This window comes from Podarcis pityusensis (assembly GCF_964106645.2).
Source record: "Podarcis pityusensis genome assembly, chromosome: 12".
NCBI lineage: Eukaryota > Metazoa > Chordata > Lepidosauria > Squamata > Lacertidae > Podarcis > Podarcis pityusensis.
In genome coordinates this window covers 3,143,503-3,163,859 of record NC_138037.1, presented here as the reverse complement: position 1 = coordinate 3,163,859, position 20,357 = coordinate 3,143,503, and the positions used below count along the sequence as shown (strand labels likewise).

The 20,357-nt window shown below is 47.7% G+C and overlaps 1 protein-coding gene across 3 annotated transcripts in view; it reads left to right on the top strand.

Moving 5' to 3' along the window:
* Window positions 1–20,357, top strand: part of LOC308459024 (unconventional myosin-Ig-like) — an 85,814-nt gene that overhangs the window by 53,195 nt on the left and 12,262 nt on the right. For all 3 annotated transcript variants that reach the window (XM_080974016.1, XM_080974018.1, XM_080974017.1), the window contains exons 19-21: window positions 3,505–3,609; window positions 4,525–4,638; window positions 5,657–5,811. In XM_080974016.1, coding sequence (XP_080830142.1) covers window positions 3,505–3,609; window positions 4,525–4,638; window positions 5,657–5,811 — 374 coding nt within the window. The remainder of the gene's footprint in view (window positions 1–3,504; window positions 3,610–4,524; window positions 4,639–5,656; window positions 5,812–20,357) is intronic.

Below are 20,357 nucleotides of genomic sequence, written 5' to 3'. Positions count from 1 at the left end.
CGGGTTGAACGCTCTGTCCCAAGAGACCAGGGCCCTGCGGGACTTGACGTCTTTCTGTGTGGCCTTCAAAACAGAGCTGTTCCGCCAGGCCTTTGGCCAAGGCACAGTCTGACCCCCTCCTTTGGTAATCCTCATAGAACTCTAACCCAATGGTTGCCATTAATTTGACTCCGAATTGATTTTAGAATGAATTGGCCCGGCTTCAGTGGGGAGGGCGGGATATAATGTTATTTATTTATTTAGTTATTTAGTTATTATTTATTTATTACAAATTTGTAGTGGGTTTCTTGACCACTAATTCTGCAACCTGAATTCTGCTGTTGTGCAGTTGAAATTCCACCCACAGCCCAGTCAGTAGCAGGGGCATAGGAAGAGGGGTGTGGTCCGCCCTGGGTGCCATCATGGGGGGGGGTGTAACAAAATGCCGGCTGAACTCGATGCTGCCTGTGTAGTGGAACTGAGCGGGCTTGAGTTTCACCGCGACACCGACGCATCCCCTTCCCACTTCTGTGGCCGGGTGCATGCGCGGTTGGCCAGACCCCGCTCTCCCTGCCCGTCCATGTCCCACCCTCGCTTGGGTGCTGTGTGTGTGTGTCTGTGTGGTCGCAGTCGAAGCTGCAGTGGCGTAGCGTGGGGGGTGCAGGGGGGGCCGGCCGCACCGGGCGCAACATCTGGGGGGGGGCGCGGAAGAGACTCGAGTGCTAAAATCCACGGTTAGGGGGTGCAAATTACTTGCCTTGCCCCGGGTGCTGACAACCCACGCTACGCCACTGCGAAGCTGTGCTGCTCACGGGGCAAGGCAGAGTCCTTCTGAAGGCGGCCCTGTTTAGGGAAGTTTTTAATGTCTGAGGCTGTATTATTTTTAATATTCGGTTGGAAGCTGCCCAGAGTGGCTGGGGTATAAATAATAAATATATTATTATTATTATTCGTCAATGGAGACATTTGAGAACCAAGGTACCACTGTACCACTTAGACTGTACTGTACCACTGTACAGTGGAACCTCAGGTTAAGTACATAATTCGTTCCAGAGGTCTGTACTTAACCTGAAACTGTTCTTAACCTGAAGCACCACTTTAGCTAAAGGGGCCTCCCGCTGCCGCCGCACCGCGGGAGCACGATTTCTGTTCTCATCCTGAAGCAAAGTTCTTAACCTGAAGCACTATTTCTGGGTTAGCGTAGTCTGTAACCTGAAGCGTATGTAAGCAGAGGTACCACTGCAATACTTTTTGGGGTGATAGAATGCAAATTTTGGTACGCTTCTTTAAAATAAAAATTAAAAACCCTCTCTCGAAATACTGCCTGGACTTAGGAGCGAATGAACACGTGTTCACCTAACATGGATCGATCCATCTGTCCTTAGAGAGGAGCAAAACTGAAATGCAGGAACTGATGAGGAATTGCCAGCCAAATCTTCAGCCGGCAGAAGGACTCTCTCTTCGCGAGATGCATCTGTATTCCCAAGCCCAAAGCTGGCTGGCGTGGAAGACTCTAGCTGCCCACGTGTTCCCCACTCGCCGCCTTGGTGGCAGTGTCACCTGCCTTTGTTTATCCCTTGAAACGGGATTCCTGAGTCATCCCAGGCCTGCTGAGTCAGCCCAAGCCCACACACCAGGCCGAGCAGATGAGTTTTCACCCACAGCTGAGTCCTGCTGCCTCGTGGGTTCTGGGTGGGGTGGTTTGGGGAGGCTGTCGAAAACCACCCTGATAAAGAAGACAGGTACATCTGTTCCGGGAGCTTGAAGATGCGGCGAGCAGAAAGCTCCGTATGAGGAGGAACTTTACTCATGCACCGTCTCCATGGCGACGTCTCCCCCAAAATCCTCTAAGTCGGGAGCAAGAGGCTGTGTGGGTGGCTGGCTGCCCCTGCAGACGTTTCCGGCACTCGCTAGCCGTGGAATCGTACTGCGCTAATAGATAGCCTCCCCGCATGCACAGGCAGGCGAACGCCCAGTTTCTTACAGAGGGAGAATTGTTACCTTGGTTCAGCATCAAGAGATAAAGCGGCCGGGGGGGGGGGAGAGATGTTGCCATCCTCGGATGCCGTTGTCAAAAGCAGCATTCTCCCAAAAGGCGGGGTTGAAAGGAAGGCCTTGTAATAAACAAAAAATCTGCCCTTGTTCCCTTATGGGGGACAGAAGAGCCCTTATAGAGTCCTTTGTAGGTTCTCCATCGGTCGGAGAAAATGACAGAGGCCAACCAGAGAATATTGAGAAGCAAAGCAGCTCGTAAGCCTGATCTTTATTGATGTGTTGCAACAGGGTGCTCCCCTCTCACGCAGGAAAGGAGGAGGACCCAGAACCCAGGTGTGTCCGCCCTTATATAGACATATTAAATTGCCTTCCCTGGAGCTCAAGACCACCCCTCCATACATCATACATACATCACAGAAGGGGTGTAACCCAAGACCACCCCCCACAAACATCATTTGTTGTTGTTGTTTAGTTGTGTCCGACTCTTCGTGACCCCCTGGACCAGAGCACGCCAGGCACTCCTGTCTTCCACTGCCTCCCGCAGTTTGGTCAAACTCATGCTGGTAGCTTCAAGAACACTGTCCAACCATCTCGTCCTCTGTCGTCCCCTTCTCCTTGGGCCCTCCATCTTTCCCAACATCAGGGTCTTTTCCAGGGAGTCTTCTCTTCTCATGAGGTGGCCAAAGTCTTGGAGCCTCAGCTTCAGGATCTGTCCTTCCAGTGAGCACTCAGGGCTGATTTCCTTCAGAATGGAGAGGTTTGGTCTTCTTGCAGTCCATGGGACTCTCCAGCGTCTCCTCCAGCACCAGAATTCAAAAGCATCCATTGTTTGGCGATCAGCCTTCTTTATGGTCCAGCTCTCACTTCCATACATCACTACTGGGAAAACCAGAGCTTTAACTATATGGACCTTTGTGAGCAAACCAGTGATTTTTTAGGGAGCAGGCTAGCAGGCGGGGCCCATGACTTACATCATAGGAGCCTACACAACACAAAACGCTGTTTCTGTATGTAGGTTTGGTTTTATTTGTTTTTTATCTTATATTTTGGAAATGTACATCCAGGTTTCCCCCCCTTTAAATGATTTCAGGGAGTCAAAATGGTTTCAGGAACATCTTCCTGTGCTACTCCACATATATATATATATATATATATATATATATATATATATATATATATAAAACACCTTAAAATTCTTATAACAGTGTAGCAGTGGGCACCCTGTTGCAACTGTTAATAAAGATCAAGCTTATAGCTGCTTTGCTTTTGTATATCCTGGTCTGGTCTCTGTTCATTTCCTGACAGGTTTGAGCCTTAAAAGGTACGCTCTCTCCGAAGGTCCAGTCTTCCAAAAGAAGCCGAACTCCTTGAAGGGACCCCTCAATATTCTTGTTTCATAATTATTATTTCCCCGCCCTCCAAATGGGAAAATAACAATTGCCAGTAATAAAGGGGGGGACACAATAATTTGTGCCCTTCTCTGCCCTACTCAGGCCACCCAGCTCACGATCTCTCTTTTAACTCTTCCAGGTGGTGGAAAACCCTACAATGGCCGACCAGTTTGCCAAACGGGTGTCAGCCCTGAAGGAGAAGGTGCACTTCCGTTCCGTGCTGTTCTCGTGCCACGTCCGCAAGGTCAGCAGCTGGCAGAAGCAGAGGCTGCTCCTCTGTCGCTCCCTCCTGACTCAACGCAGAGCATCAAATGCACCGCTGAGCTAAATTGGGTTGAGAGCAATTTCCTTTCAAATCTCAGGGCGTTTCGTATTGCTAATTCAGGTGTCTTGGGGACTTGGCAAAACCACCAGCTCTGTTTTCCCCTCCTGCCTTTCTGGTGGGTCAGTGATCCAGGTGCCATAAGAAAACTGCAGAGATAGCGCAGGATAGTGCGCACCCCGGAAATGATCTCTTTCAGCTTCTGCCTTCTGGAAGAAGATACAGGGTTATAAAGACTAGGACTAGCCGCCTGAGAAACAGTTTCTATCCAAATGCAATTTTGGTTTTAAACGCAGTCTCTAAGGGACACGGGTGGCGCTGTGGGTTAAACCACAGAGCCTAGGACTTGCCGATCAGAAGGTCGGCGGTTTGAATCCCCGTGACAGGGTGAGCTCCTGTTGCTCAGTCCCTGCTCCTGCCAACCTAGCAGTTCGAAAGCACGTCAAAGTGCAAGTAGATAAATAAGTACCGCTCCGGCAAGAAGGTAAACGGCGTTTCCATGCGCTGCTCTGGTTTCGCCAGAAGCGGCTTAGTTATGTTGGCCACATGACCCAGAAAAGCTGTCTGTGGACAAACGTGGGCTCCCTCGGCCAGTAAAGCGAGATGAACGCCGCAACCCCAGAGTCGTCTGCGACTGGACCTAACGGTCAGGGATCCCTTTTTAAGGTGCTAAAGGTAAAGGTAAAGGGACCCCTGACCATTAGGTTCAGTCGCAGATGACTCTGGGGTTGCGGTGCTCATCTGGCTTTATTGGCCGAGGGAGCCGGAGTACAGCTTCCGGGTCATGTGGGTACTCTTGCCCAGTGTATCGTTACTGATGATGTTCTCTCCTTGCAGATCAACCGCTGTAACAAGAGCACAGACAGAGCCATCCTCATCACAGACCAGCACCTATACAAGTTGGAACCAAGGAAACAGTACAAAGTGATGAAATCGATTCCTCTGAGCATGGTAAGAGGGACCTCTCCTGGCAATGGGCTCGGGGAGGTGGTGTGGTGATCTGCTTTCATGGTTGTTAAGGTGGTAACGTTTCACAAGGCTGTCGCTGTTTCTGCAAACATCTTCTGCAACATGCCATCGGCACAACTATAGCGGTGGATTTTTATAAGGTGGTCCCATCTGTTGGGATGCTGCTAAGGAATCGGGGGCAATTGGCAAGCCCCCAGCTGGCTCCAGCCCACTGGCCAACATGCCAGTCGAACTCCAGTCCTTGGTGCAACATGAATCTGTGACCCAGAGCTTCAGAATCTGGGCACGCAACTCAGCAGAGTAAACGCACAACAGAAGTGGCAGGGAGAGGCTGTGTAAAGCATATTCACAAGCAGTTTATTCAGTGCACATTAGGGCAAGAGGAAAAACATGTCTTCTCCCCTTTGTGTCCAAGCAAGCAGCATAAGCAAAAGCTATACACACAAACGGAAGTTCCCAGCAAGCTGTGCTGGAGTGTAAACAGACATGGTGTAAGTCCACTGAGAATGAGTTACTGTGCTCGTTAGGCGAAGTCTATGGAGATCGTGTTTTTACTAACAGAGTTAACTCCAACTTTGAACTGTGTGAACTGGCCTTCTCGGTAGTGGCGCCCGCCCTGCGGAACGCCCTCCCATCAGATGTCAAGGAAATAAACAACTATCTGACTTTTAGAAGACATCCGAAGGCAGCCCAGTTTAGGGAAGTTTTTCATGTTTGATGTTCTATTGTGCTTTTAATATTCTGTTGGGAGCTGCCCAGAGTGGCTGGGGAAACTCAGCCAGATGGGCGGGGTATAGATAATAAATTCAGAGGTTGAAGAGGCAATATTCCGGTCTTTTGGACACGGCCCTCATCAATCCAGCTGGCCAGACTTGCAATAGTCTCTCTGGTACCCGTCTGGTTGTTAAGTTTAGACTTTGTTTCATCCTTGCCTTGGCCGCCTAGTTTCCACTTGGAGGGGAGGCACTGAAACCTTTTTGCGATTTGTCTCTCTCGACAGGTGACCGGGATGAGCGTGACCAGCGGCGTGGATCAGCTGGTCGTCTTCCACACCCAGAACCACGACGGCCTGGTGGTCTGCCTCCACAAAATGCAGCCGGAAAATGATGGCCGTGTCGGGGAGTTGGTTGGCGTGATGGCGGACCACTTCAGAAGGTGGGTGGCTTTTAAAGCAAAATAAATAAATAAAATGGTGTTGATTGATTGCAGCACGGAGTCAGAATACAGCTGCGGTCGCATCTGCACCTTCTGCTGAAAGTACAACCCTGGGAACTGTACAGGTGAAACTCGGAAAATTAGAATATCGTGGGAAAGTTCATTTATTTCAGCAATTCAACTTAAAAGGTGAAACAAATATATGAGATAGACTCGTGACATGCCAAGCGAGACATGTCAAGCCTTTATTTGTTATAATTGTGATGATCATGGCGTACAGCGGATGAAAACCCCAAATTAACAATCTCAGAAAATTAGAATATTAAATGAAACCAGCAAAACAAGGACTGCAAATAGAGCAATATTTTGTCGTTTAGTCGTGTCCGCCTCTTTGTGACCCCCTGGACCAGAGCACGCCAGGCCCTCCTGTCTTCCACTGCCTCCTGCAGTTTGGTCAAACTCATGTTGGTAGCTTCAAGAACACTGTCCCACCATCTCTTCCTCCGTCGTCCCCTTCTCCTTGTGCCCTCCATCTTTCCCAACATCAGGGTCTTTTCCAGGGAGTCTTCTCTTCTCCTGAGGTGGCCAAAGTCTTGGAGCCTCAGCTTCAGGATCTGTCCTTCCAGTGAGCACTCAGGGCTGATTTCCTTCAGAATGGAAAGTCCACGGGACTCTCAAGAGTCTCCTCCAACACCATAATTCAAAAATTATCCTTCATGGATCACTGCCTTGCCGTGGCGAAGGGGCTTGAATAACTCAGAGAAGCTATGAACTATGCCGAGCAGGGCCACCCAAGATGGACAGGTCATAGTGGAGAGTTTTCACCAAATGTGATCCACCTGGAGCAGGAACCAGCAAGCCACTCCAGTATCCCTGCCAAGAAAACTCCATGGACAAAGACAACAGGCTTCTGATAGGCCCCCTTGAATGACAATCGGTGCCTGCACCAATGGGGGACACTGTCTAAAGCCATCCCCACCCCATTAATCCCCCTTATTAAGCCATTGTGCAAAGGCACTCGGGCCTCTTTCTTTCTTTTTCTTCAAAACTTTTTATTGATTTTCCAAGTTTATAACAAACATAAACAACAAAAAAGAAAAAAACATTACAATATAAAAAACAAACAAGCATACAAACATTAATCCTATCTATTATAATCCCATTTTTGTTACCATTGTTAGATGACTTCCTCAAATCCCTCTAGCTGTTTCCTTATGACTCTTTGTAGCAGTTTTCCAAGACTAATTTCCAATGAAATTAACTTAGTCAATTAACATCTTCCTTTCTTATCATATTCACTTCTATCCATAGTATTATGCAATTCGAAACTTTTAATTCCTAAGCCAATTTGGTACTCACAAATAGTGCTACTTATATTATCTTAGAATATTTTACTAAATAATCCATTCTTCTTGGTACTTCTCCTCTTTCTGTTCGCGGATTCTTCCGGTCAGGTTGGGCAGTTCCAAAAAGTCCATCACCTTCATCTGCCATTCCTCCACTGTTGGTATTTCTTGTGGTTTCCAATATTTGGCTAACAAAATTCTTGCTGCAGTTGTGGTGTACAAAAGGCATGGGGGTCTCTTTCACCCTCCAGCTGTCTGTGGCGCGAACCACAATCCCGTGTCCTTGATAGATGGCCCCCCCTCCCCGTCGGCGGTGGGATTAGAGAGAGCCGCTCTTGACCCAGTGACCCCCGGGGCACCGTAACGCAGATCTGAAGACGGAGGAGGCTCAGGAGTCTGAGCTGGGATTAGGAGTGGCGGTAGGGCTGACCCTGGCGCACACGCAGAGCCCCTTCTCTGGGCTCGCACATCGATTCCCGAACGGGGGTCCGAGAGCAGGCTTCTGAGCACACCAGAAGTATGCCTGGCACAATGACTTCGCTTTGGGGGTATGCACATTAATGAAGTACAGTATTTTTTGCTCTATAAGACTCACTTTCTCCCTCCTAAAAAGTAAGGGGAAATGTGTGTGCGTCTTATGGAGCGAATGCAGGCTGCGCAGCTATCCCAGAAGCCAGAACAGCAAGAGGGATTGCTGCTTTCACTGCGCAGCGATCCCTCTTGCTGTTCTGGCTTCTGAGATTCAGAATATTTTTTTTCTTGTTTTCCTCCTCCAAAAACTAGGTGCGTCTTGTGGTTTGGTGCGTCTTATAGAGCGAAAAATACGTAATGGAGACAAAAAAATGAGAAAGTTGGAGGGCAACGGAATCCGTAAAGGTAAAGGTAAAGGGACCCCTGACCATTAGGTCCAGTCGCGGACAACTCTGGGGTTGCGGCACTCATCTCGCTTTATTGGCTGAGGGAGCTGGCGTACAGCTTCCGGGTCATGTGGCCAGCATGACCAAGCCGCTTCTGGCGAACCAGATCAGGGCACGGAAACGCCGTTTACCTTCCCGCCGGAGCGGTACCTATTTATCTACTTGTACTTTGATGTGCTTTCGAACTGCTAGGTTGGCAGGAGCAGGGACCGAGCAACGGGAGCTTACCCCATCGCAGGGATTCGAACAGCTGACCTTCTAATTGGCAAGCCCTAGGCTCTGTGGTTTAACCCACAGTGCCACCCGCGTCCCTGCCTTGTAAAAACAGTGGGGAAAACAGGTGTTCTGCCCCTGAGCCTCAGCGCTTCCCTCAAATAAGTGATGCTGCCTTATTACCAACTATCTCAGTATTGCCTACACTGGCCGGCAGCAGCTGTGCATGGATTTTAGGGGAAGGGACATTCTCAGGTGCCGAGATTGCATCTTTGTGCTCTGCCCCTCAGCCACCTCCCTTGCCTTTAGGGCTGAGCTTCATTTCAATAGAGCATGAACCTCTTAATCTCAGGGTCGTGGGTTTGATCCCCACATGGGGCAAAATAAGAATAATAATATAATTTATTATTTATTCCCCAGCCACTCTGGGCGGCTTCCAACCGAATATTAAAAACAATACAGCGTCAGACATTAAAAATTTCCCTAAACAAGGCCGCCTTCAGTTGTCTTTTAAAAGTAAAATACAGTGGTACCTCAGGTTACATATGCTTCAGGTTACAGATTCCATTAACCCAGAAATAGTGCTTCAGGTTAAGAACTTTGCTTCAGGATGAGAACAGAAATTGTGCTCCAGTGGCGCGGTGGCAGTGGGAGGCCCCATTAGCTAAAGTGGTGCTTCAGGTTAAGAACAGTTTCAGGTTAAGTACGGACCTCCGGAACGAATTAAGTACTTAACCCGAGGTACCACTGTAAAATAGTTGTTTATTTCCTTGACATCTGACGGGAGGGCGTTCCACAGGGCGGGTGCCACCACCGAGAAGGCCCTCTGCCCTGGTTCCCTGTAACTTCGCTTCTCGCAGTGAGGGAACTGCCAGAAGGCCCTCGGAGCGGGACCTCAGTGTCCAGGCTGGATTCCTGCATTGCAGAGGGTTGAGCTGGATGACCCTGGCAGCCCCTTTGGACTCAGTAGAACACAAACCTCTTAATCCCAAGGTCATGGGTTCAACCCCCACATGGGGCAAAATAATAATAATAATAATAATAATAATAATAATAATAATAAACAACAACCCCTGTGGGCTCCTCTACGATTCCATGATTTTGAGGACCTTTCAGGGGCCTGGAGCAGCGTGATTTGTAACCACGAAGAACTCCAATAATCAACCCCCCGTATTGGCAGAGAGAGGGGAAGGGAAGCCGGGTGAATGCAAGCCTAGGTCCTTCGCCGTTGCAGCAGGTGACAGATGGGATCCTTCTCTGGGAAACCCCCCATCCTTGCAGGGTCGAGCCATTGCCATCTGTTGCGGCAGCTGCAGGCACGCGCCGGGACACTGACCAGGTGCAGGAGAAGAAAGGAGCGATGGCGAAAGGGGAGGGAGGGCTGGAAGGAAGGAAAGGGGGCTAGACTGTTTGCTGTGCGTCTCCCCGGAGCTTCACAAAGGGGATTGCGAGAAATTACTGCACAGGGCTTTGTAGGTTGGCAGCGATGGACTGCAAGGCAGCTGTCAGGGCTGGGCTGGATTACCAGTGGATTTCTGGCTTGGTCTCCACATCCGAAGGCAGCAACGCTGAGACACCAGTTGCTGGAAAACGCAGGAGGTTGAGAGGGCTCTTGCGTTCGAATCTTGCTTGCGGTTTCCCATGAGGGGCATCTGGTTGGCCACTGTGAAAAGGCTGGACTCGATGGACCGCCTTTGGCCTGAACCGGCCTGCTCCTCTTGTGTTCTGAGGTGGATGTGCACAGCAGATTTGAAAGTGGGGCATCTTGTTTATATACCTCATCCCTACTACGGAACTGTGGCCCTTCTCTAACTACCATGTTTTTCGCTCTATAAGATGCACCAGACCACAAGAGTCGGTGGAAGAAGATTGGAAGAAATTCAAAGACTATTTACAGAAATATTGCAAAATTAATGAATGTTAGAATGATGTTGGATTGAAGTTAAGGGGTTTCTAGCTGTACAGGCTAAAAGAATATGGAAAAATTGGTTTTAATATGTAAAATCTAAAATTTAAAGCTATATTATATCAAGATTAAAGATTAGGATTAAAAAGGAGGGAAAGGAATTGTTGGATTAACATATTTAATTAGAATACAAAAGAGGGAGGTAAGAGGAGGTCCGAGAAACAAGTAAATGTAAAAGAAGTGAGGAAAAGATGAAATTGTTTTTAATTGTTTTTTCCTTTTTTCCTTTGTATTTTTTCTTTTTATTTTTAATTTTTTCTTCATTAATGTGGTTTTTTTCTTGTGAAATTTTAATAAATATTATATATATATAAAAAAAAGATGCACCAGACCACAAGACGCACCTACCGTATTTTTCGCCCTATAGGGCACACTGGCCCATAGGACGCACCTCATTTTTTGGGGGGGGGAATGAATAAAAAAAAATATTTTTCCCCCAGCCACGGGGCTGGGGCAGGGGAAGCCCGAGCTTCCCCCAACCCCAGCCCTCAGAACAGGCTGCTATCCGCAAGCCTTGTGAGCCCGGCAGCAACTCCCGCCGGGCTTGCAAGGCTTGCGAACACCTGCACGAAGCACAGGGCGCCCTCCGGAGGGCGCCCCGTGCTTCAGGCTGCAGGCTGCTCCCCGCAAGCCTTGCGAGCCTGCGGGAACTCCCGCCGGGCTTGCAAGGCTTGCGGATAGCTTCCTGAAGCCTGGAGAGCGAGAGGGATCGGTGCGCACCGACCCCTCTCACTCTCCAGGCTTCAGCGAAAGCCTGCATTCGCCCCATAGGACGCACACACATTTCCCCTTCGTTTTTGGAGGGGAAAAAGTGCGTCCTATAGGGCGAAAAATACGGTAGTTTTTGGAGGAGGAAAACAAGAAAAAAAATATTCTGAATCTCAGAAGCCAGAACAGCAAGAGGGATCGCTGCGCAGTGAAAGCAGCAATCCCTCTTGCTGTTCTGGCTTCTGGGATAGCTGCGCAGCCTGCATTCGCTCCATAAGATGCACACACATTTCCCCTTTTTAGGAGGGAGAAAGTGAGTCTTATAGAGCACAAAATACGGTGTATCGATTCTTTTGTTCCCTCGAAGCCTGCTTTTCCCTCCATTCTTATGAATCATGACAACAGCAGTTCTTTTTTATATAATTTTTATTAGTTTTTCAACATATCATTTTCAACAATAACTAAACATACTTTCATATCTCATACAATTTTTTTTACTTCCATCCATCACATCTGAAAATTTTCCAATCTACTCACTTAATATACATTCCTTACTTCCACTATTACATTTGAATCTCATAACTAATATCTCCATTGTTTCTCTGCATTGCAATGTTTCATACATGTCTCCTTACAAAACTTCTTGTAGCCCTACTAGCGTAATTTGTTGATTACAGTTGCTCTTCAAATAATTCGTATATTTCTTCCAGTCTTCTGTGAATCTCTGGTCCCGCAGGTTTCGAATCCTTCCTGTCATTTTATCTAATTCTGCGTAGTTCATTAATTTTGTCTGCCATTCTTCTTTCGTCAGAAGGCAACAGCAGTTCTTTGCCAGAGATGCCTGAGCTGATCTCTCTCTCCGCGTTAAAGCCTTTAGCCCAGAGCTTTCCAAACTGTGTGTCGTGACGCATGTGCCGGTGGCAGTGTGCAAGTGTGTCCCCTCGTGCTCCTCCTGGGGGTGGAAAGGGGTTAGTTTGACACGGGGGCAAATAGAAGAAGACGCCTTCACCTTGGGATGGTGGTTCCCTTTTATCGCCGTCCCTCAGACCATGTGGGGAAACGGACTATATTTCGAAGGGGGGGGAAATCAACAAATTCCTATGCCCCACAAATAACCCAGAGATGCATTTTAAATAAAAGGACACATTCTACTCATGTAAAAACACGCTGATTCCCGGAACGTCTGAGGGCCGGATTTAGAAGGCGATCGGGCCACATCCGGCCCCTGGGCCTTAGGTTGCCCTGTCATAAGTAGACTCTCCTTCATTGAAGGCTTCTCAGCAGAGGTTGGACAGCCATCTGTCAGGGTTATAGTTGACCCTTGGGGTCCCTGCAAGCTCTACATTTCTACAATTCTATGCTTCATGGATCTGAAGTCTGTGATCTCCAGCCACCCTTCCCAAAGGGAAAAAAAAAAGAGGTCTTTGGAGAAGGAGCTGGCCATGGTACTGAATCTTCTTATTTTTTCTTCTTTGGCGATCCCTTGTGGCTGAGTAAGATTGTCTTCCATGAACATGGTTTTAACAATGAGTCCGTGAGTGACTGTGGAGGCCAATTCTGGATCCACACGTCCTTCCACACTGGGGACATTGGTTTCCTGGCGGGAGTTGATCACGGTGTGGATTTGCCAAGCGTGCCTTCCTCTTAGCACGTTTCTCCCTTGCGTCCTGAGTTCGAGTGTCTTCAAAGCCCATGACACCTTTGGTCAAGGCTGTTCTCCAACTGGAGCGCTCGCAGGCCAGTGTTTCCCAGTTGTTGGTGTTTATACTACATTTTTTTAGATTTGCCTTCAGAGAGTCTTTAAACCTCTTTTGTTGACCACCAACATTACGCTTTCCATTTTTAAGTTCGGAATAGAGTAGTTGCTTTGGAAGACGATAATCAGGCATCCGCACAACATGACCAGTCCACCGAAATGGATGTTGAAGAATTGTTGCTTCGACACTGGTGATCTTTGCTTCTTCCAGTACACTGACATTAGTTCGCCTATCTTCCCAAGTGATGTGTGAAATTTTTCGGAGACGCCGTTGATGGACACTCGCTGGCACTGAATAGCAAAGTCCTGACCAACATACATAGGATGTTGCGTTATAGCAAGTCAGACCACTGGTCTTTCTTGTCAACTCCTATGGTTCCCAAACTTTTTCGGCCCACTGCCCTTTGGTTCCACAAACTCATCCCTAGTGCTCACTATAAAAAGCCTTATTCAGAACAGTGGCTTGCGTGACCCACTATGGAAGATAAAGGTAAAGGGACCCCTGACCATTAGGTCCAGTCGCGGTTGACTCTGGGGTTGCGGCGCTCATCTCGCTTTACTGGCCGAGGGAGCCGGTGTACAGCTTCCGGGTCATGTGGCCAGCGTGACTAAGCCAGTTCTGGTGAACCAGAGCAGCGCACGAAAACGCCGTTTACCTTCCCGCCGGAGCGGTACCTATTGATCTACTTGCACTTTGACGTGCTTTCGAACTGCTAGGTTGGCAGGAGCAGGGACCGAGAAACGGGAGCTCACCCCGTTACGGGGATTCGAACCATCAACCTTCTGATCGGCAAGTCCTACAAGGCGTCCCTGCCTTGTAAAAACAGTGGAAAAAACAGGTGTTCTGCCCCTGAGCCGCATGGAAGAGCACTTTGACGTACTTGCACTTTGACGTGCTTTCAAACTGCTAGGTTGGCAGGAGCAGGGACCAAGCAATGGGAGCTCACCCCGTTGCGGGGATTTGAACCACCGACCTTCTGATCGGTAAGTCCTAGGCTCTGTGGTTTAACCCACAGCGCCACCCACGTCCCCACTATGGAAGATAGCAACACAATAAAATTCAAAACAGTAGCAATTAATTGCATGCTTATTCAAAATCCAATTAAAACTATTTAGCTTAATTAATTCCACAAAACTGATGAACTGCATGTCCGAGATCTGCCTTTCCCTGAGCCGAGCTCCTGCTTGCGTCGACAGCAGGCCTCCAGAGATAGTGGCAGGTCCCCAGATGAAGTGGACATCACACTTTGTCACGTGCTAGAGCAGCCTCTTTATCTGTAAGGCCAGAAGCTCCTGTGTGTATTTTTAATTATGGCTGGGAATAAATAGTGCATAATTAACGCAAGCCGCATGAAATTTGTGCGAGGAGGCTGGACGTGTCACACTTCCCCCTGCGATGCTGTTTTGCGCCGTTTCCAAGTGCGAGACGCGAAGCGACAGCTCTCCGGAATGCGATCACCTGTTAGCGGAGTCTTGAATTTGCACATCTTAAGATTTGGCAGCAGAAAACGTGTCCTGACAAAATGAAGGGGCTGCTGTCAAGGAGGGGATTGCCCCCATCTGTGGGGCACGAAGCTCATGCCCATGTATTGTTTTTTACTTATAAGATTCCTTCGCCATAAGGGGCAAGGGCAGGATACAGCAACACACAGAGAATTGTCGACTTGGAAGGAACACCAAAGGACATCTAGTCCAACCCCTGGCAATGCAGGAATCACAACCACTGATGGGTAACCTCTGCTTAGAAACCTCCAAGGAAGAAGAGTCCATTGCCTTCTGAAGTAGTCTGCTCAGGTCTTACTGTCAGAAAATTATTCTTTTTTTAAAAAAAAATCATTTCAATTTGATTTTTCCAATACAAAGTTATAAAAATCCAAATGGATATACAGAGATTTCTCCGAGTCTCAGGAATTCCCACCCCTTCCCCGGAGTCCTGATTTAAATATTTAAAACTGCATCTTCTTCCAAACTCAAACTTTTATGTCCATCCATATTGTCCGTGGTAATTGTTACACTACACGCGAAATCAAAATCCTGCCAATGTTTCCATCTACTTACAGTGGTCTCTTAAATAACTTAGAAATTTTCCCCATTCTTCTGTCAAGTTTTTGTCCTCTTGGTTCCGGAGTTTTCCAGTCAGCTTTGGCATTTTGGCATAGTCCATCATCTTGGTTTGCCATTCCTCTCTGATAGGGAGTCTTTCTTCTTTCCATCTCTGGGCTAGTAGCATCCATGTGGCTGTTGTTCCATACATAAAAAGTCTTTTCTGGACCTTTGGAATGTCTATACCTGTATTTCCTAATAAAAAAGCTTCTGGTTTTTTTAATCACATTTTTTCCATTTCATTATATATCATCTCCCAGAAGGCTTTTACCACCTTACAGGTCCACCACGTACGTAAAAGGGTACTTTCTTTTTCTTACATTTTCAGCAGGTATTTGTACGTGTCCTATACATGTTTGCCAAGTCTGTAGGAGTCAAATACCACTGGTACATCATTTTCATATAATTCTCTTTCAAAATATCAATGCTGTGAACTTCAGGTCTGTTTTCCATAACTTTTCCCAATCTGCCATCTGAATATTATGTCCCAGATCCCTTGCCCAGTGTATCATTACTGACTTGACCTGTTCATCCTTTGTACAGAAATTTTTCTTAATGTGTATTCAGGAATCTCCTTTCTCGCCATTTGAATTCATCAATTGGGGTCCTACTAGGGCTGTCTTTAGCATATGCGCTGCCAAGGTACAAAGATCCGTCCAGTGGCCCCTCCCAATTTAGTTTAGCCCCCAAATTAACTTTTATTATCCTTATGTTAGACACCACGCTTACGCCTTATCTCTTGTTTACGAAAGAAGGGAGGAGAAAGAAAGAAACTTTTTAATTTGTATTTACAATACAATTATACTCGTTGAGTCTGACAAGCGCTGCCGTTGTAAATGACAAGCGCCACCGCTAATGTGGTGCGCCTTTGGTAAATGAGCACACAGAGTCGAAAGTCCTTTAGTGAAACAGTAGGTAAACATTTCAGTAATACCTAGGTATATATGTATTTTGTTTTTCTAGCTTGACCAAAATTATTTATTATTTCATAACAGGTAGATACAGTCATACATACTTCAGGTTGCGTTTTTTCGGGTTACAGATGCGCCGAAACCTGGAAGTACAGGAACGGGTTACTTCCAGGTTTCGGCGGTTGCGCATGCGCAGAAGTGCTAAATAGCACTTTGCAGATGCGCAGAAGCGCCGAATCACAACCCGCGCATGCGCGGATGCGACGCTGCAGGTTGCGAACGTGCCTGCCGCATGGATCACGTTCATAACCGAAGCGTCCACTGTAGTTAAGAACTTAGGCAGTTTCAACTGTGGGTGCCTGGCGCCCCCCAGAATTTGGCGCCCGGGTGCCCCGCACCCCTTGCACCCCCGGGTAAAGACGGCCCTGGGTCCTACCCTCTGAAGCAGAGGAAACAGGCTTGCTCCATCTTCCATGTGAGAGCCCTTTAGTTATTTGAAGACAGCTAAGCTTTTCTCCCTCATCCTCAAAGCTGGAACGTGTGAACATCCCCTGAAGTTGACTCTTGGAAGATTCAGGACAGAGAAAAGATAGGCATTCTTTGCCCAGTTAGACTATGGAACTCCCTGCCACATGAGGCATTGATGGCCGCCAACCCGAATGGGTTTAAAAGCGGAAATCCGTGGAAGAAAAGGCTATCAGTGGCTGCTAGTCATGGTTGCCCCATTCTGTCTGGAGAGCCAGTGTGGTGTAGTGGTTAAGAGCGGTAGTCTCGTAATCTGGGGAACCGGGTTCGCGTCTCCGCTCCTCCACATGCAGCTGCTGGGTGACCTTGGGCCGGTCATACTTCTTTGAAGTCTCTCAGCCCCACTCACCTCACAGGGTGTTTGTTGTGGGGGAGGAGGGGAAAGGAGAATGTTAGCCGCTTTGAGACTCCTTAAAGGGAGTGAAAGGCGGGATATCAAATCCAAACTCTTCTTCTTCTGTCTCCACTCAGAGGCAGCGTGGGAATCTTGGGTGGGCTGTTGTCCTCCTTGCGTCTCGTTGGCCACTGGGTAGGCCTTTGACTTGATCTCCAGGGCCCTTTGCACTTTTAACTCCCCAGTTCTTAACACCTGCTTTCGTTTTGCTGCCCGGTGTTCTGGGGACGCAGCTAGAATTCGAATCCTGCCCTCGTAATCTTTCGCAGCTCCTTTGCGGTTTTGGGTCGCCCGCAAAGATGCGCCTCTTTCTCTCTCTAAAGCCAGAGCAGGAAACCTGATTGCCCCACTTTGCAGATGCCTGGGACACGGTTGCTAGGGAACTGCCAGAAAGCTCATTAACAGCTGAGATTAAGCAGTGAGCCTGGAAGGAAGCAGAAAGAGAAAGAAAGAGAGGTGAAGAAAAGAAAGGAAGGTGTCAAGGTGAGGGAGGGTGAAAGGAGAGAGGGAGAGCAAGAGGAGGGAGGGAGCTCTCACAAGCACTGAAACTGCATTGGGGTCCTAACCAGTGCGATTTTATTTATTTGATTGCATTTATATCAGACCTTTCCCCCCCAAGGAGCTCAAAGTGGCATATATGGAGGTGTTCAGATCCGGCCTGCAGGTTGGCCACTGTGAGAACAGGCCACTGGCATGATGCGCTGGCCTTCTTACGTTCCTCTCTCTGGCATGTGAGATGGCAAGCTGTAAACACCCTCCACACATTTATGTGAGTGTGCACTCAAGGCCATATGCGTCCGTTCCTCACGCAGAGGTTTTTATTTCCGAGCACAATTCAAAGTATTGGTGTTGACCTTGAAAGCCCTAAACGGCCTCAGCCCAGTATACCTGAAGGAGCGTCTCCACCCCCATCGTTCAGCCCGGACACTGAGGTCCAGCTCCGAGAGCCTTCTGGCGGTTCCCTCTCTGTGAGAAGTGAGGTTACAGGAACCAGGCAGAGGGCCTTCTTGGTGGTGGCACCCGCCCTGTGGAACGCCCTCCCACCAGATGTCAAAGAGAACAACTACCTGACATTTAGAAGACACCTGAAGGCAGCCCTGTTCAGGGAAGTTTTTAATGTGTGACATTTTAATGCACCGTATTTTTGCTCTATAAGATGCACCAGACCACAAGACGCACCTAGTTTTTGGAGGAGGAAAACAAGAAAGAAAAAAAATCTGAATCTCAGAAGCCAGAACAACAAGAGGGATCGCTGCTCAGTGAAAGCAGCGATCCCTCTTGCTGTTCTGGCTTCTGGGATAGCTGCGCAGCCTGCATTTGCTCCATAAGACGCACACACATTTCCCCTTACTTTTTAGGAGGGAAAAAGTGAGTCTTATAGAGCAAAAAATACGGTATTTTCAATCTTTCAATCTCCCAAGATGCTCTGAGGAAGGAGCAGGGCCCAGGAGCATGTGAATCTTTTTTCTTCTTCAGGTGGACAGTGGCTTTGGAGCGAAGCGTTTCCCAAACATCAAACAGGCTGCGCTCTGAACATTAAGCAGCGGGAGGTGGCGATGACTTGGCAAGCCCAGTTTGATCCTCAAAGCTGCTAGAGGATCAAAGTCACAAGGGACTGCCAAGTCATTGCAACTGATTCATCCGAGGGTTTGCTGTTGGCACAGACCAAAAACCTGCAGGTGTAATCTGGGGATGTGGGCAGGCTTGATGCAATTCTCTCACTGCCCTGGCGGGTCGCAGACAGAAGGCCTCCGGAACACGGATTGGTTTTGCCGCGTATCCCTTCAGAATATTTCTGTCCCACCTTTCTGCATCGAAATTTTGAAGAGGGCTCACAAGGGTACAATGAAATGGCTGCAATGGTACAGTACAGAGACAGTGCGGTGCAGTGGTTAGAGTGCTAGACTGTGGCTTGGGAGAGCAGGGTTCGGATTCCTGCTTAGCCGTGAAGCTCACTGGGTGGCGAGCCTAGCTGAGAACGAAAGAAACGCCAAAAGCCAAACCCCTAATAAAACGGCAATAGAACAATTAAAATGATTACTTTCTGGAATAATGTCTTTTTTCAGACAACCAAGCAGAAATATTTCAGGTTCCAAGGGTATATCATCGTCTAACAAGAAATAGTGTTCAACCTTTTAACTTCTATCAAGATTATAATAGCTAATAACTGGTGGGGGGAAGCATATCTCCTACTATATCTGATTGGATTGAGAAAATTTGGTTCATTGTTACTACCACTAAGCTAACTTATTGCAAAATAATTCATATCAACCAGCCTAACGCGCTTATGGGAAAATGGGCATTTTTGGGCAATGTTTTGGAACAACAAGCTCAAGGAAAATGCCCAACCTTAAGTTGTTTCCAATCTGCTGCAATTGTATTTATTAATGTCCTTTTATCTTTGGTTTAAAGGGACGCGGGTGGCGCTGTGGTCTAAACCACTGAGCCTAGGACTTGCCGATCAGAAGGTCGGCGGTTCGAATCCCCGCGACGGGGTGAGCTCCCGTTGCTCGGTCCCTGCTCCTGCCAACCTAGCAGTCCGAAAGCACGTCAAAGTGCAAGGAGATAAATAGGTACCGCTCCGGCGGGAAGGTAAACGGCGTTTGCATGCGCTGCTCTGGTTTTGCCAGAAGCAGCTTAGTCATGCTGGCCACATGACCCGGAAGCTGTATGCCGGCTCCCTCGGCCAGTAAAGCGAGATGAGCGCCAAAACCCCAGAGTCGTCTGCGACTGGAGCTAACGGTCAGGGGTCCCTTTACCTTTACTTTTCTCTTTGGTTTATGCTGTTTATTAATGAACGAAATAACATAAAATAATTACAGCATCCTCTCCAACGTTCCACTGAAGAAAATCAGCACCCATGTCTTTGGGCGCCATGCTCTTGTGCGAGTCGGCTGTCTCGTGTGGGGCCACAATGCCGAAGGCCGCGCAAGCTAGCTGACTTGCACGAGAGCCTTGCACCACCGCAAGCAACCGTTGGCTGCCAGCTCATATTCCTCCCCAAGCTTGGCGGATGGCGGGATATCCCAGGATCCTTTTGGAAGCTGGGACATTCTTTTTTTTTTTTTTATAGAAATTTATTGGGTTTTACAATAGCAATACACATAATAAACAATGTAACATATATCTTGACATAATTTCACATTTTCTTTGGACTTCCTCACATCTCCCGCTCCCACTTTCATCGTTTTAGCATTTTGTCAGCAATTTATTATCTTATTTGCAATCTTATATCCCTTCTATGCTTCATAATCTTCTACTTCTCAAAAAAAGTTATATTTTCTCAATCTCACTTATTTTCTTAAAGTCTTCTAAGTTTAGTGGTGCTCAGTTATATTGATCTAGCATCCTGTTTAGCATTCACTCAAATTGCAATGTTTTTGTAAATAGTTCTTAAATTTCTTCCAATCCTCCTCAGTCCTCTCTTCTCCCAGGTCTCGAATTCTGCTGGTCATCTCGGCCAGTTCCATGTAGTCTATCAGTTGCATCTGCCATTCTTCCAGTGTGGGTAGATCTTGAGCTTTCCAATGCTTTGCGAGTAGTATCCTTGCTGCTGTTGTTGCATACATAAAAAATGTCTGGTCCTTCTTTACCACCCCTTGGCCGACAATACCCAAAAGAAAGGCCTCTGGTTTCTTAGTGAAGGTATATTTAAATACCTTTTTCAGTTCATTATAAATCATTTCCCAGAACGCCTTCACTTTAGG